This window comes from Protopterus annectens, chromosome 6.part0 (genome assembly GCF_019279795.1).
Source record: "Protopterus annectens isolate FY-2018-M chromosome 6.part0, PAN1.0, whole genome shotgun sequence".
Lineage (NCBI taxonomy): Eukaryota > Metazoa > Chordata > Ceratodontiformes > Protopteridae > Protopterus > Protopterus annectens.
Genome location: NC_056737.1, coordinates 1859477382 through 1859491954, shown reverse-complemented (window position 1 = coordinate 1859491954; position 14573 = coordinate 1859477382). Strand labels below are relative to the sequence as shown.

Below are 14573 nucleotides of genomic sequence, written 5' to 3'. Positions count from 1 at the left end.
CAATTTTCTTACCTAATCCCCCAAAACGGGGGGGGGGGGTAAATCTTACACTTTTTAGACATTCACAGGCAATTGAGTTTTACATGGATAAAACTAAGGATATCAGGAAAACAAATCAGCTGTTTGTTTCATTCCTGGGCTCCAAGTTGAAACAACAAGTTTCTAAACAAATTATTGCCTCCTAGATTTCAAAGGCTAGCTATTTCTGCTAGTCACACCATGGGAAGACTTTGTCCTCCTGCCCGAAAACACATTCCACTCGGGCAGTAGCTTCATCTGGTGCCTTATACAAGGGGGTGGATACCAGATCCATATTAGAAGCTGCAACTTGGTCCTTTTTCCACAACTTCACTGAACACTATAAGTTAATTGTCTTCTCTGCATGCAGGGCAGCTTTTCCCAGAACAGTTCTACTGGTTTCAACTGTATCACTTTAACCTACTACCCTTCTTCACTCTTCAGGTCTGGGAATTACCCATCTGTTATGAACACTGCAAATGTGACTTCAGTCAGGACACTGTACAATTGTGTAAGAACTTACCAGAAAAGTAGATGTCCCACTGATCACTGTTGCAGTAGTCCTTCCCTCCCTCCTTATCCCCCTACTCTTCTCTCCTTACTCACACACACACACACACACACACACACACACACACACACACACACACACACACACACACACACACAAACACTCACACAATACACTCCCAGTTTATTCCATCAGTTCTGGGAGGAGTTTATTTACCTGTTCACACTTCACCCCTCCTAGCTGACCAGTCAACTATCACAGTGTCTTCAGGCCGCTGGCTTGGAGATAGGCTGAGGATCTTGCACGTCCTTTCATTTGAGCACCTCTATGCTGACAAGCTGAGGTCATTATCTGGATGTATGCCCACTGAAAGGCAAAGCTTTGCTTCCCTGGCCAGACATCAGTGGACAACAATCCATCTGTTATGAAAACGACAGCAGTAATCAGTAGGACATCTAGTGTTTGGTAAATTCTTAGACAACTCTGCTTTCTGACACAAAAAAGTTAAAATGCAATACAAAGCATCAAACTCCTCTACTTTTTCAAAACATTAAAACAATCTAAAATTCTCAAGCTCAGCTTCTTACCAGTTTTACCTACATAAAATTAACAGCTTGAAGTAGATGCAGCAACATATCTCACACTTTTAGTGTTGCAGTTATAATAAGTAGTATCAGAAATTATCCCTATTCGTTAGTCCACATAATCTTAAAGTGATTTTTTTTTAAAGAATGTTTTTGACAGATACGTTTTTAATAAAAACATGTGTGTGTAAAATATTCCATTTCGTAAATAACAATTCTTTATTAGCCCTATTGTTCGGTGGCTAGATTTTCAACAATTTTCATCTTAGAACCATACATAATTGACAGTTCTGTCTTTCATGTCATCCTTAACTTGGAATGAAGCCAATATCAGGCTAATATTATAAGTTCTGTCTTGAAATTTAATGGACAGCAAATTGTATTCTTCAATAAATTTCTCATTGCCCCCTGTCACATGGAAAATCCTAGCTAAATGCCCTAAAATTACATTATACTTAATGAATTTATGGTGAACACTACTGCAATGTACAGAACTATTACTTTGGCAAACATTATTGTAAACTGTATTACTATTCCTATCCTTTAAATATTTTGATGGCTGCACTTCCAGATATTTAATACTGTCTAAAAACTTGGTAATTCTTCCATCTAAAAATGCAGTTGTACTATTAATATATGTTGCAAATTCTTTCAGTCCATCCAGTTCTCAATCCCATATCAAAAACAAATCATGAATAAAGCATGCATAAAATGTATTATTATTGTCAGTGTAATAGGATTATATAAAACAATGTTTCTTCCCATCTTGCAAGGATTAACTTTGACAAAATAGAAAACCTGAAAGCCATAAGCATCCCCATCAAAACACCATGCACTTGATAAAACATAGCCTGAAAAAAAAATGTTTATGTAATTTGGTAAAGATAAATAAAGAGGTTATTTGTTTCTTTGTTGAAACTGATTGTGAAAAAATATTTCCTTGTTCAGTTCATATACCAGAAGAAGAATAAGATATCAATTTAGGTTTATGGCAATCACACTTCCAAAAGTCTAGTAGGTAGTAAGCTTGAGAACTAAGCCTAAGACTTATCAGTTGTAAACCTCTGCAGTTTATTATCCTGCCTCTTGCATTTTTTTGCTTTCTTCATCACACCACTGCTGACTTCATATCTTGTGTTTGTATCCAAAACTCCAGCTGCAAAGTTTTCTAGACATCCTGATGGCTGTCCGATCTGAACTGTACCATGAGGATCTCCCTACTAGGACAGCATTGTTGCACATAGAGTTTCCCTCTGCTAATTCTGCTGTAGGGCTCTGGCTGGGATGCACCTGTAAGCACAATGTAGAATAGATGGGTCAAGTGAGACCATTATATTGCTTCCAGTGAGGAGTTTCATTGTGGCCTAAAACCCTGCCCCTTGAGCTGACATCCTTGCATAGGCTGGGTGGCAGAGAATGAGCTACATAAGAGCAAGCTGTCCCTTGGGAGCAGGGTGGGCATGCCTTCTCAATTACCTCTGCCCTCTAGCCTGGCCACTGCATCTTCTGAATTCTAACTTCTGCCAAGTCTTATAGGACCAACCCTAATTTAGTGTCTCCCCTACAGGAGAGTCGTGCCCATCATCCCTTGGCGATCCATCAGAAACCAAATCTGCTAATTGAATCCTGCTTGCCTAGGCTGTAATCAGGACCATATATCCCCTTACACCACTGGAGTGCCTGTTTCTGGCACCTTTTAAATAAAGGTTGAATGTCTGTCTCTGTCAACAAGTACAATGCATATGTTTGTCACTTATTATAAGTTCTCCAACAGTGGCATACAGTTTGCATTCATGGAAACAACATTGTCACCTCTTTCTATATTATTACCGTATATGCTGTCAACAATTAGAACTGTCAACAATTAGAACAAAAATCTGCATGGAGTAAATTTCTATGTGTGCTTAATACTAAAAAATTATGACATTTTTTCATGTTGCTCAAAAAAGGAAATTAATTCCTTCCCTATACAGCTGTATATTTTTAAAATACAATAACATTTTTTTATTCTGATGCTGTAATTAAATAAACTTAGCTATTATGAAGAAGCTGCAACACAGATATGAAAAGTGAAGTTTAGCATGTGCAGTGAGTTTTTAATAAGTTTTCTCTGAGATAGAAATTAGGCCTTTATATACAAGTGTTTGACACATTTAAAGGTTGTCACTGCATCTGCATTTAAATAAGAACACTGATTTCTAGCCTTGAAGTTGTGCCATTGCTCAACACAGGAGACAGCTCACTCACAACTAGAGATTTGTATTAATCTTTCACTACACCTCTTATAAGAAAGAGAGCACAGACAACTGGTTAAATAAAAGCAGATAATCTATAATAGAAGCAACAAAAGACCAACAAAGTATACAAAAAATGTTCAAGCTCAAATTTTGGGGAAGGAACAGGTATTTTAAGGAATCACAAAAATAGTATGACTCCAGTTTTCAGAAGTGCCTTTTTTGTCAGCCTTTGTGTTGCCAATGATAAGGCCTTAAAAACAGCTTCACTGGTACCATGCTGGCATCTCCTGTAGTTATCATGGATACAGAGGCTTCAAGGGTGGGTGATAATGTCATTTCAACATGATTTTGTAAAGCCAAGTGCACTGTAGCAGCCCTTAATGTGTATCCTTTCTTAATGGACTGTTCTTTTGTCTGTCAGACCTTTACAAAGTAATGCTTCATAATACTACAGTAGACCATATTGTAATAGTAAGACCTAACTTTTTTTGACCCAGCATGAGTCTGTGAATAGAGCACACAGGTGTGAACCTGAGTAGAAGCCTAAGAATTTTCAATTCAATAAAAATGGAAAGAAAAATACTTGGCTATTGAAAGGGAGGATTTGTTTTAATATAATGTAAGTACCCTATAATTTCTTACTGTATTCACATAAAGACAGATATTTCCATTTGGGAATGTTAATTCTTATAGGATAATTTTATATTTGTGATATAAGAAACCCAGAAGGAGCAAGAGACATCCAGACTGAAATTTCATAGCAGAAGTATCACATTTATAAGCCTGGAAGAAGCTGTAAAGCTGCTTTGATTAACAAAGATTTATATAATTCTCACAAGACAGACACTGTATATTTCTAAGAACAAATAGTGTGGAGACTTTGTCCTTCTTCATTTTATATCTTTTGAAAAAGATTTGGCTGTCTAGGTTAATATGTTTAAAGATGAACACGTGTTGTGTCTTAGCTATTACTGCACAGTTACTTGGCCCCATTGTTTTCATATTAAAGTTTTATTTTTGAGAAAATCCAGAATAATAAGCAATCTATCAAGGGCAACGAGTAGCTGCTGCACAAAAGATTACAGTTCATCAACTGAAATCTGTGAATACTATAAATGCTTCTTCAGGGATAACTATATAAAAAGTATTTTACAGGCCTTTCAGAAACAAACTGCCAACTGCCCATCAGATAACTAATTTAAAGGTTTCACAGCATGAAGCTGACACTGTAGTGAAATCTGGTTCTTTGTGAAGATCCCAGTGTAAAATACTGTGGGGACAGTGTGCCATTTAAAGAACTCTTTAAGTTAGACAGATTTGCTTTCTGCATGTAAGAAAGCTACTGCAATATGGCTATTTAAAGGCAGACAGGATAGTTAATAAACATGCTCTGAGTTTAGCAAAGTATACTCTAGAAAATAAAGGTTTACCAGGGTAGTACACTGATCATGACTGACCAATTGCAGGCACAGCCCAGGTAACATAAATTAAAATGGGCTCAAATGACCATTTTCATGGATGACCCAGGAGCACTGTCTGAGTGACTTGATCAGAATTACCTAGCTGGGAAATGGAAAACAAGGAAAACCTTGGACTTAAAGAAACAGTCAATTAACTGCTCATAGCCTTAATCCTGTGTGCTAATTCTTATATAATTCTTCTGGTTTTTCACATGTACTAATTGAAACCTAATGTTAATAATGTCATATGTACTTGTTTGAAGCCTTATATTATAAATGTGCCAGTATGACTTAACATTATTAATGGTAAGGCTAGAGTCCGATTAAGGAAGAAGTTGCAGAGGAAGTGTTACTGACCAGCAAAAACGTGTTGAGGTGGTAGTGCTGTAGGAAGAAGAGACACCGACTGCAAATTATCAGGACTAACTGCTCCCTTGTAGTTTGCAAGTACTTTTTTTCACAGATAGGGTTGTGGAACCATGGAAAAGACATGATTGCTTATGGAGAACAAATCTACAAAGACATGTAAGAGTTAGTAGAACAAGAGGAAAAAGGGAGAGGAAAAAGGTGGGGATAAAGATGAGGTACAATGTTAAATTCAATTAAAAGGACAGATTTGATAGACATATTTCCTTGTCTTCTAAAGTCAAGCAAAAAACATATAATTGACAGATTTTGGTTCATGATTTTTTTTTTTACTAGTGTGCATGCTTTAGTCACATGTTGCCTTACCCTCTAAAAAAGACAGTTCTGGTATCTGCCAGTTCAGTTTTGTTAAATTGCAAATGCCAGGTTCAAAAGGGGAATTTGGTTCACATTACTTATCAGTTCACAAGCAAGTACTGTCCAGTAATCAACAGTGCCTAGGTTTATCAAGCAACAGTATACAGCAGTGTGCTATTCCACGCCCAGAGATGTACCTGTTATGACAGCTGTCACCCAAATGGAACTGAGATCCTTTCCTTGTGTGGAATAATTAATGGGGTTGAGTGCAATTGGTGTGGCTAGGTAGTTGTCATGGCAGAATAAGAAAAATGACACAGTAAAGAGCATGTAATGAAGGCTCACTATAGCAAATGTTGCCTAAATTAAGAGGCATAACCATTCACTGCCTTTATGATGTTATGTATTTGTACAAGTAAGTTGATGGTAAGTCATGTTTTTGAAATCCTGGGAGTCACTCAGTACTTTGCCTGATGACATCAAGAGTGTAACACTGATGAGAAAATGAGGATGAAGGCTGACTTCTTTCTAGCCAGCATGTCACAACTGCATAAGAAGTGGGCACCTAGCATTACATACAGGAATGAGGAATTCATGATGGGCAGCCTATACTCTCACATCAGGCTACATAGGCAAAAGGTAAAATGATTGTCTCAAATACATGACCCAGTGTTTGAATACATTGTTTGCAATGTAAATCATGGTAGATAGAGGTAGATCATGTCTACTAAACCTGATTGACTTCTTTGAACCAGTCACTAAAACTGTAGACGAGGGCACGGTAGTGCACACAGCCTATCTTAACTTCACCAAGGTTTTCGATACCATCCCCCACTCTGGAATTATAGATAAACTCACTAAACTGGGCATAAATCCCTCTGTCACAAGATGAGTGGCCAACTGGCTCACTGACAGAACCCACACAGTAAAAGTAGCTGACTCCAAGTCCGACTTCAGACCAGTGACGAGCGGAATTGCCACAGGGTTCAGTCCTGGGTTCTCTCCTGTTCGGAATCTAGTTCTCTGAAGTACAGGCCAACATGGAAGGTCTTTGGCTAACAAAGTTTGCAGATGACTGCAAACTGGGAGCCATAATAGAATCACCTAATGATGTAGACATTCTACAAAAGGCCCTTACAGAGACAGATGCTTGGTGTGAAAGTCATGGCTTCAAGCTCAATGCCAAGAAGTGCATTGTCATCACCTTTGGGAAAAACTCAGTACCCATGAAGTACCACATAGGCGGTAGCTCATTAACAGTGAAAGTGTGATAACAGACCTCGGGACACAAGTGGACAGTAGTCTGTCCTTTAATAACCACATCATCAATGTAGTCAGGAAATCCTTCTACATGGCACACCTCATCACAATAGGGTTCTCCTCTAGAAAAAAGGAGGCCATTGTTCCTCTCTACTCATCCTTCATCAGACCTATTATAGAGTGCAGTTCCAAAAACGACTCAGCCAGTGGATCCAAAGACAAAAAAATTATTGTAGTAATAGCTGTAAAGCACAAACTTTACTTCTCTCTAGCGCCTCAGCAAATGCCTTTAACAGAGTACAACCATACCAATTTTCAACTTCATGTATATACTAAAACAAAGTCAATAAAACAATTAAGAACAACTCATTACAAGAGCCATTTCCAATTAAGCTCTCTATTTAACTCATTAGGGTACAGGGTGTTAAATTTTAAAATAAAAAGTGCTTCTTTATATTGTAATTTACTTTTTAAACACATACCCCTTTCACAATACACTTTTTCCAAAACAGTACCCTTTAATTTACTCCCATCACTGTTATGATACATTTTAAAATGTAATCCTAATGGGCTTTCCACCTTCTCATTTCTAATATTTCTTAAATGTTCTAGAAATCTAACACAAAAACTCAGTTTAGATTCCTCTATATAAAATAAATTACATTAACATTTAAGCAAATAAATAATTCCTTCTGTCAGACAATTATAGCTATCACACAAATCAAATTTCTGTCCATTTATATTATCAAAAGTACATACTGTGTGACTGCATATACTACAGTGACCACAAACTCGGAAACCGAGATCTGATATAGGTTTACTCAACCTTGTTGCAGGAAAATTAAACTGAGCATGCACTAACATATCTTTAATACTTTTCCCCCATTTATATGACACCATAGGTCTTTGAGGCAATAATTCTCCCAAAAAGAGATCCTGTTCCAATGGTTTATAACTATTTTAACCAGCTGTTCACTATAGACACCATATGTAGTGACAAAAAATATTTTATCCACTGGGTTATTATTTTTATTCCTATCTGGTCTACCTTTATACTCTACTAATCTTTTATCTTGACTTCCTAACATAAGTCTATTCTTAGCTTGCTCAACACTTTTTACACTATAACCTCTGTTTTTAAATTTATTACATATGTTTCTGCTATCACTAGTTAACCTTGAAATGCATAGCAATTCATTATAAGGAAGGGCAGATATTAAATGGGAAGGATGGCAACTTGTAAAATATATAAAATGATTTACTCCCTCAAATTTATAATGAACAGAAGTAATAATCTTGCCTTCTTCCGTTGCTAAATTCACATCTAAAAATGTTACTCTTTCCCCACATTGTGCACCATCAAATTTGATTCCAAAATTATTATGATCAAAATCATGAATACATTTATTTACACTAGACCTTCCACCTTCACATAGAAAGATTAAATCATCTATGTATCGGTACTATTCTAATACATGATTTCTAAAGAACTCCATTCTATAAAGGAATTGTACCTCAAAATACCTCATAAATAGATTTGCATACATTGGAGCAAAAACTGCTCCCATCGCTGTTCCCTTAATTTGTTGGTACAAAGTATCATTAAACTCAAAAAAATAATTTTTGAGACAAAACTGTACTAAATCCATTATAAAATGGGTTAGTGGGGTATCTCTCAAATGGAACCTAAGAGCCTCGATACCTAATCCATGTGAGATGTTTGTACATAAATTTTTAACATCTACCACTATCCAGTATCTATTTTCATTCCATTGAATTTTACTCACCTTGTCTAAAAAATCAAAGGTGTCTTTAATATAAGAGAACAACCTTACCACTTTTAATAATAATTGTTCATGCAACACACTACAATATTGTGAAGAAAATAATTACATGTGGAAACTAAAGGGCGACCTGGGGGATTATTCCTATTTTTATGTAATTTAGGGAGACAGTAAAATTTAGCCATAGAGCATTTATCTATAGAAAATTTATTTTTCACATCTTTCTTAGTAAAATATCCAAGTCTGTGTCCCCTTTATATTAATTCATTATAGGCTGACAATGCTACTTCATATTCTTTCCATACTGCATCTCTATATACCTCACCATTGTTAAGATTATCCATACACATTTTGTAATACTGTTCAATAGTCATAACAACTAATTTATTACCCTTATCTGAAGGTTTACAAATAATATAATTTCTATTTCTCATACCTTTTAACACCTCCCATTCATTTTTTGTTAAATTATACACAATATTATTATTTTGCTTGAAAATCACTTGTGTAGAATAATTTACCATATTAGAGAAATATTTAACTGTTTCATTAGTGAAAGGAGGTATATAGTTGCTTTTACTACTAACTTAATATAATAAACAATAAGCATTCTCAACTTCACAATTTTCAAAAGAGGAATCACATGAAAAAAATTCAATAGATGCTGTTTCATTCGGAGAATCATTTTCTTCAGAAAAACTAATTATTTCTGTATTATTATCACATTTAGAAAAAAAACATAAAAAATTTAATTTTCTAACTGATTTAAAAACATCAATTTTAAAAGAATATGGCCTAGATACAACAGTTGGAATAAGCTTAATACCACAATTTAATACTGCTAATTCAGTATCAGTAAAATTATAACCATTTAAATTAAACACATAATGCTCATCGACACAATTTCCAATATTTACAGTCTCTAAAAAATTAATACCATTGTTTTCCTTTACCCTGTTGATTCTGCTGTTGTCTCCCCCACGTCGTATCCGTTTGTCCCCTCTTCCGACCTCCTCTACTTATATTGGATCTGTTTTGAAAATGTTCTTGCATATAGTCACTCTTTTGGGCCGGGTGAAGTGAAGGAAAGTCCACATTTTCATCCGACCATTCTCCTGAAGCTTCAGTTGCCTCTGACGAAGCAAACGAGACACCATGTTTCTTTCTCTCTGCTTTCTTACCAAAGGACCCACCTTCAGCATTACATCAATTTTTACTGCATGCCAGCTTAAACGCAGTCTCATTTACATATTCTCGGAGATCTCTTTGCAGCTTTCGGATTTTCCTATCAGTCAAAGTCTAGGTCTTAGCCAACACTTTTTCATTAATATCTCTCAACACAGTCTCAAATCTCGGAACTGTAAGAGAGTTACAAAGAGTAGAACACAACGTAGTAATTTCATTTTTAATCTGCTTTTGTTTCAATAAATCTCTTTCATCTAGAATGTCCTCACATTTCAAACAAATGTTCATATCTCTGGAGCCGTATGGGCTATTAAAGAAATGTGAAAGGGCAGGCTGTTCAGAACAAATCTTTGCACTGGTAATGTTCATTTCATTTTATGTCTTAAACTGGATTTTATAAGTCATAATAAATATAGTAAATATTTATTTTGTAATAGTTTATAAACAACTTACAATATCTCAGTAACCACTCAAGTTGGACACATACTGTCAGCAGTATTTTGTTTGTCCAGCTGTGAGCTTTCATTTGAGGCTACAGTTCTGTCTGTGTTACTTGGTTGTTGATATATTTAGTAAAATATGAAAGTTATAACAATATAAATATATGGCATATGAGCAACAATCAATATCTGTTTGGCAGCACTAATCAGAGGTGACATATCAATGCAGTTGTGTTGCCCATCATGTAAGCTTTAAAATGAAAGCTTACAAAAAAGCTTGTATATAGCAAGGCTTTGGAATTATTAATGCAGGTATGAATAGGTTATATTAGACATCCAGGGGTCTCAGCAGACTGTGTCTACAAAAACACCTACAGGCTGTGTTAGATTTTCTGAGACAAGCCAACTTGACAACTAATGCTTCCAACAAAAGGTTAGGCATGACAAATGTTAAAATATTTAGGATATGTAATAGGTAGGGGAATTGTTCAGCCCAAGAAAGAAAAAAAAACTATTAGCATTAAAAACTGGCCTGTTCCAAGAACTAAGTAGAAAGTGAAGTCATTTAAAAAATCTGTTTTCATTGGTTCATTGCAAGCTAATTCTACAATGCAGTATCTATAAGAAAAATCAGTTATAGAGGAAGAGTTGTACAGATTTGCTCTATTTTTGCATAAACATAATGTAGATGAAAGTTATGCATTTATATTTTGCTTATTTATAAAAGTATTGTTTCAATAGAGCAGTTAGCTATTTATTTTTTCTTCCACTTACAGAAAAGAATGCCAATAAATTAGAAGAATCAGACCATCGATTCCAAGTTCCTTGCCCAGACGATGTTAGTGGCTTCTGCTTACATGGAAAATGTGAACTGCCTCCAAACACAGTGAAGCCCTCATGCAGGTAATTTGGAGATTGTGTTGTTTCATGTGTCATTTTTTTCCCATTTACCTATGGGTGGTTGAAAATCAAATTCTTGAAACTCATTTGATCGAAATTCAAACAGCTGAGGATTGGAGATCCTGTACAGGAAATCACTGTCAGTGGGTTGTGCTGACAGTGATGCCCTTTTTATGGCAATTTCCCCCTTCTTTGAGTTGTTGCAACTGTGGAGCTGGCATATATAAGTTATTTTTTTGGGGTAAGCAGGTCTCCCCACAAAAAACACTTAAAAGGTATTTTTCAGTCATTTTTGGGGGGGGATTGCAATTTGGGGATTCTGATTCTGAACAGGTTTCTCTTCGTCCACACATAGTGGAAGCATTTTTATCACACTTAGGCACACTTTTCCATTACAACTGAAATAGTGTGAGTAAAGACTACGCATGCCAGAATTTTAGTACTTCTTTTTTTTTTTTTAGCATTTGACAACTATTTCTTGTCTGTGTTATATGCAAGGTGGATAAGCAGGGGCAGACACTCTATGGTAAGAGTATCACAGTCATCTTATCTTTAAAATTAGTCTAACTGCATTACAAAAAAGGTCAAATGTTTAATTTACTTGAAATAAATTAATATAGCAGTTTCTATGTGAATGTCTATCTCTCTCTCTACTTAATGATTTGCACATGGACTGTTACAAATGACATCCATTTATCAGTGAAATTCTGTGCATGAGACCTATGGACATTTAAGATTTGTTATCATTTTCATTGCTGGTCTAGAATAATTTGATTTTGTGAATAGCCTTAGAGCTGAAGGCTGCTAGTCTGAATGTCCTACCAGTACAGTGCCTGCAATAAGGAACCAGCAAACAAGCAGATGGAGTCAGATAGTGACTATAACTGCTGGCATCCAGACAATAATGGGCCACTAAAAGTATCCCTATCTAGCCATGACAACCTCCAATATATTCAGTGACTCTAAAGATAATCAGGCTGACCTCCATCTCACCGATTTTCCTGAACCATACTATTTTACTGAATATTTCTGTAGGAATAGCAGTTAATAATATTGCCAGATAGTTATTCATGTATTTTGTCAGAACAATAAAGCATTAACTATCTTCTTTGAAAAAAGAAGATACCAAACCAATCATTCTTCAAGGATTTCAGGCATAACATTTTGGTAGATTTTTTTTTATTACTGTTGACATGGAGACTTTATATGTTCACAATTTCTTTCAGTTATAATTGTCTTGTAAGCCGGGTATGGTAACAGTCGGGAGAGAAATGTTTTAAACATGAGTAGTTGCTGCGGCTGAAAAGAATAAAATGAACAGACAGTGAATCATTAAGCTCAGTCTACATGGGAGGACTGCACATTAGGATGTGTTTTCAGTGTTATTCATTCTGTGAGAAACCTACATAAAAAAGTTTAAATATGTAAGCCAATATTGTACACCTCGTATACCTGTCTCCTTGTCATTCTTTTCAGGATATGGTCACAGTTTCTAAATGTCAGAAGGGTTTGGAACACCATCTAGTTAAAAAAATCAAGATTTCAGAAAAATCTCTGAAAGCATAGCTCTTTCAAATGTCCATCTGATAACTCAGTTTTACTCTATTAACTGATTATATGTGATCCAGTAATATAATATTGCTGTGTTAACTTTGTATTACTACTGAGGGTTTGTTGATTTTAAATGTACCATGCTTGGCTCTCCATCAGAAGTATAAAACTCAATATTGTGAGTCTCACCTCTTCAAGAATTTAAATCCAGTTGGAGCAAAATATCATCATCATCATAAATCTCCATTCTCCCATTTTCTACATGGGCTAGGGGTGTCACTCTCCTGCCTTCTTCAACACTCATGCCTGACTGTCAAAGGTCTTCTCTCACACAATCCATCCACCACTTTGCTGGATGCTCTCACTTCCTCTTGCCTTCTTCCTATCTGTCCCAACTCTTCTTCACCAGATTGTCTTGTGTTTTTCTGCACATGGCCCAAACCACTGTAATCTGTTTTCTTTGACCTTTTCTACAATTGGAGCTACTTTGGCTTCTGCTCTTATGCCCTGTTTACTTAATTTACCTACAGTGTGCACCCTACTACCCATCTCAGGCTCTTTATCTCCATCAATTCTAGCTTCCTTATCTGCTTTGCTTTTACAGCCCAGGTTTCTGTACCATGCAGGAGTACTGGTTGCACCACTGTTTTGTACACCTTACGTTACAGCTTCTTTGGCATTCTGCTGTCATATACTACACCTAACAGTCCATGCCTATTGCCTGCGGCTCCGCTGATTCTAGCTTTGACCTCCTCATTCAGATTTCCCTTCTCTTCAACTGTCCTCCCAGATACTTGAAGCTGTTAACCTGTTCCTCTATTTTCCCTTCTGTCTCAATTCTCAGGTTCTTCTGAACTGTGCCATTTACTGCCATTACAATGATCTTATCTCTAGTCAGTTTCATCCCATGTGCCTTCAGTTTTGCATTCCATTCCCCTATTCTTTGCTGAAGTTCTTGCTCAGAGTCTGCATGTAATGCCACATTGTCTGCATGCAGCATCTTTATTGATTTGTCCCATCTGACCAGTTTGCTGATGTAGTCCATCACCAGTATGAACAGCAGTGGGCTCAGAGCTGAACCTTGGTGCACATTCATTTCCACTGGGAGCCCCTCTGTGAGACCAAACACTGTACTTGAGTCATTGGGTCCTTGTACATAGCTTACATTAACTCCGCAAATGTTTATGGGACTTTGATACACCACAGGACAACCCAAATCAGTTTTCCTGGCACCTTGTCATATGCTTTTTGTAACTCTAGGAATGCCTAGTTGGACTCTTTCCTCGTGTCTAGTTTCTTCTCAACTATTTGTCTCTCTGCAAACATCAGGTCAGTTGTGCTGCATCCTGATCTGAACCCAAACTGCTTATATCCCATATAACTTTGTTGTACTTTGTGTATTTGTTTATCACTCACCCTCTCCAGACCTTTGATGCAATGTGACAGGAGTTTGATACTTCTATACTGCCCGCAGTTGTGAACATCTCCTTTGTTCTTTTGCACTGATGCTAATATGCCTATTTTCCAATCATCTGGGATATGCATGTCTCTCTACACTGCTGAGTACCCTCAAGAGCAATGTCTCCCCTATCTCGTGCAAAATCTTTATGATAACTGCCATGACCTCCTCTAAGCCTGCTGCTTTTCCTGACTTCATTTTCCTTAGTGCTGTTCTTACAGTGGTGGGCACCTACTCTTCTATCATCATAGGCTGTGTCTGGGGCAGTACAGTTTCTGTGGGATTTTCTTCATTCAGGAGCTGCTGAAATTACTCCCATCTGCATTTGATGTCCTGTAGACTGGTGAGCAAATTGCTGTTGGCATCTGTTATGAAGGGTGTCTAACTATTTTTATTTATCTTTCTGTCTTTGCCTTGCAACCTGATAGAGTTGTTTTGCCCCTTCTACTGACTTAATTTTC

The 14573-nt window shown here is 36.5% G+C and overlaps 1 protein-coding gene across 2 annotated transcripts in view; it reads left to right on the top strand.

The window, feature by feature from the left end:
• The window catches only part of TMEFF2 (transmembrane protein with EGF like and two follistatin like domains 2), a 1234706-nt gene that overhangs the window by 1156316 nt on the left and 63817 nt on the right, over positions 1 to 14573 (top strand). For both annotated transcript variants that reach the window (XM_044075211.1, XM_044075210.1), the window contains exon 8: positions 10979 to 11105. In XM_044075211.1, the coding sequence (XP_043931146.1) occupies positions 10979 to 11105 (127 nt within the window). The remainder of the gene's footprint in view (positions 1 to 10978; positions 11106 to 14573) is intronic.